This window comes from Haliaeetus leucocephalus, unplaced genomic scaffold (genome assembly GCF_000737465.1).
Source record: "Haliaeetus leucocephalus isolate CR32 unplaced genomic scaffold, Haliaeetus_leucocephalus-4.0 Scaffold395, whole genome shotgun sequence".
Lineage (NCBI taxonomy): Eukaryota > Metazoa > Chordata > Aves > Accipitriformes > Accipitridae > Haliaeetus > Haliaeetus leucocephalus.
Genome location: NW_010972831.1, coordinates 2,199,049 through 2,201,895, shown reverse-complemented (window position 1 = coordinate 2,201,895; position 2,847 = coordinate 2,199,049). Strand labels below are relative to the sequence as shown.

The 2,847-nt window shown below is 57.7% G+C and overlaps 1 protein-coding gene across 3 annotated transcripts in view; it reads right to left on the bottom strand.

Moving 5' to 3' along the window:
• Positions 1 to 594, bottom strand: part of TAF15 (TAF15 RNA polymerase II, TATA box binding protein (TBP)-associated factor, 68kDa) — a 22,789-nt gene extending 22,195 nt beyond the window's left edge. For all 3 annotated transcript variants that reach the window (XR_774742.1, XM_010573550.1, XM_010573548.1), the window contains exon 1: positions 427 to 594. Coding sequence is in view for 1 of the 3 variants with exons in the window: in XM_010573550.1 (XP_010571852.1) it covers positions 427 to 436 (10 nt within the window). In the remaining 2 variants the exon portion in view is untranslated. The remainder of the gene's footprint in view (positions 1 to 426) is intronic.
• Positions 595 to 2,847: the final 2,253 nt, after the last annotated feature.

The following is a 2,847-nucleotide window of genomic DNA, read 5'->3' as shown; positions in this document are numbered from 1 at the left end:
GGGGGGGGCTACATCCCACGCAGCATCCGAGCGGGCGACCCCAATGGGATTCAACGCCCACGCCCCCCAACCCACTGCGACACGGGGCGGGGGAGGAGGGGGGAGTGTGGCCGGACTGACCACGCCCCCGGGCATAAAGGGGCGTGTCCGGGTGGGCTCGCGGAGCAGGGCTCCCCGGGGGAGGGGGCGTGGTCTCGAGCCCGCGGGGGGCGTGGCTCCCCTCCCCCTCTCCGCCGGCTGGGGGGGGGGGGGGGTGTGTGAGAGGGAAGGGGGCCGCGTCTCCCCGTTAACATGGCCGCGGCCTTTTCCACCTGCGCCACATGGCGTTGGCCCTCCCTCCCGCGCCCACCACACCCCGCGCTTGGCGACGGGAAACAAGAGCCGCCACCAACGTCCCCTCAGACCGTCGGGCCTTGAAGCACCTACCCGAAGCCATGGCGGCGGCGGCCGCTAACCGGGCTGAGGGAAGAGGCGGGGGGGGGGGAAAGAAAGAAAGAAAGAAAGAAAGAAAAAAAGAACGAGAGAAAGAGAGAGAGAAAGGGCGAGACCAAGCGCCGCGCCGGCCGCGCGCACACTGAAGCACCCGCAGCTCGCGCGGACTGCGGGGCCGGGCAGCCAATCGGCGCGCGCGGCGCCTACCACTCGTGCGGGGAAGTTGGGGGGGGGAAGATGGGTCGTACCAACTTACGGCGGTCAGAGGGGGGGGCGGAGGGTGCTCGGCGCTGTACGGGCGTGCTGGGTTGTAGGAGGCTGTGCAGGGAGGCCGGGAGTGGCTTAAAAGATTAGATTAGTTTAATTAATAAACAGGCAGGGTACGGTAGGAGTGCCGAGAGGGAACCGGGGGGGCCGCTGGTGCGGAAGGCCGGGCGAACGCCCGGCTTTCCGCACCAGCGGCCCCCCCGGTTCCCTCTCGGCACTCCGATTGTGCATCATCATTTGGGCCTGAGGATGTTTCAGGCTTTCCAAAAAAGAATTCACCATGCCAAAATTAACAGCAGCTGGGGGGGGACGACCGAGAGGGTAGAAGTCCTCGCTATGCTTTGGGTGTGTGCAGCCAGGAAAAGAAGTGAGGTGCTAAGAGAAAACATCCAAAATCTGGGTCCTAAGGAGGAAAAAACAAAAACCAACCAGGTTAGCCAGGGTTTCTGACTATCTTAAAAAGCCAAATATTGACTTGGAGAATGGCTAAGAAAAGGGATCGTGATCTTGGGAAGCAAGTATATGAAACAAGACATTGCTTCAGAAAGGAAGATTAATGAGGAGTGAACTGAAACGACAGCAAAAGCAACGTTGATTATTTCATCTGATTGTTTTTGAGCAGTCATATTTCTTGTTTCAGATCAAGCTACCTTCTTGCAAGAGCTAGAGAGGGCAAGTTAACCATTGCACACTTTCTGTCTAGTGACAGTCTGCGCATGCATCAGCTGGGGAAACAGCAAGCGCTGTGAGATTTTACCCTGGTTTTTATTTTTTAAAGGCAGCGAAGAGCATTCTCTGATTTCGGCTGAATGGATTGACCAGATCTGCAAATAAGTTGGGCTGTTTCTTTCCCCCCTGGGTGTAGCAGCGGGAGGCAAATCCCACTGCCACAGCCTAAAATAAGTTTCTGCAAAACAAGCAGTGACTAGAATGGTTAATTAAAAAAAGGGGTTGAGCTCTCTCCCTGTCTTTCAGTTTCCCCTTGAAAAACTTCAGTTCTTCCAGCCGTGACATCTTCTCCCGTGCTGTTAGTCTTCCCATGCCTGCGACAACCTGGGACCTCTCACAAAGGCTGCCTTTGCCATGCTCTGTTGGGATTAGGGCAGATCCCAAACAATGCTTCATAGGCAGGGGCAGGGCAGGGGAGGTGGGGGGATCTTTTGCTCTGCATAGAGCCTGTCAGTGCCTTTACATTCCTCAGAGATTGAAGGATTCTCATAAATGGAAGATGGCATTAACTGGGACAGAGAGACAAGCTGACGTGTCTGTTTGCCTGCTGATAGGTCTGTGCTGTGCTCTCCCGTTGCTCCCAACCAAAAACTTTGAAGCTGGGCTGGGAAAAAGATGTCAGACTCTAAACCCCTCTGCTCATCACCCTTGGCTGAAAGAGATCCCAGCTGCTTCAAACACTTTCTCTACTTTGCAAAATCAGAGGGGGTGTGGGAAGATGTGTTTCTTCTGATCCTTCCCATGTAGACAAGACCTCACGGATCTCTTGTTATACCTGAGCCAGCAGCCTGCGACTGGGGTCGTATCTGGAGGAGGAGCTGGTGGCAGGGGAGCATTTCTGCCACATAACTGTTCTTGGCGAGCGGGATTGTGTCCAAGCACCAGGAGCTGGGCAAGAGGAGCCACATCCTCCGTTCACTGCTGGGGCCTCTCACCGCCCTTGGAGTAAAGCTTCTATTTCTCCCTGCTTCTCACTTTTTTCCTGCACATCCCTCTGCTCACGCAGCAGCTTCTCGGGGCGAGGGGCTCCCATGTCAGAGCATCTCTCCATCTGCCACTTCCCTTCAGGCAGTGGGGTGTTCGGCCAGTGAGTGCACAACGCTGTAGACGAACAGCAAAGTTGATGCCGTTTCAGCAGGTTTAGCCTGGTTTGTAATGCACTGACATGGAGGAGGCCTGTCTTTGCGCATCCCCTCCATTTGCACCAGCGCGGGTGGGCAGACGCAGCTCCAGTGCGGGCGCTCCTCTCCACCTCCATCCCTCACACCTGAAGGGAAACGCCTGGCCCTTCCGAGCAGCCTAACCCCGCGCCACGGCAGCGGGGAGCGGACGGGGGTGTCCGGGGCCCTCCCGGCTCGGTGGGACCGGCAGGGCCTCCCGCACCCCGGGTGGGCTGTGGGGGGCGGGGGGGCGGGAGGA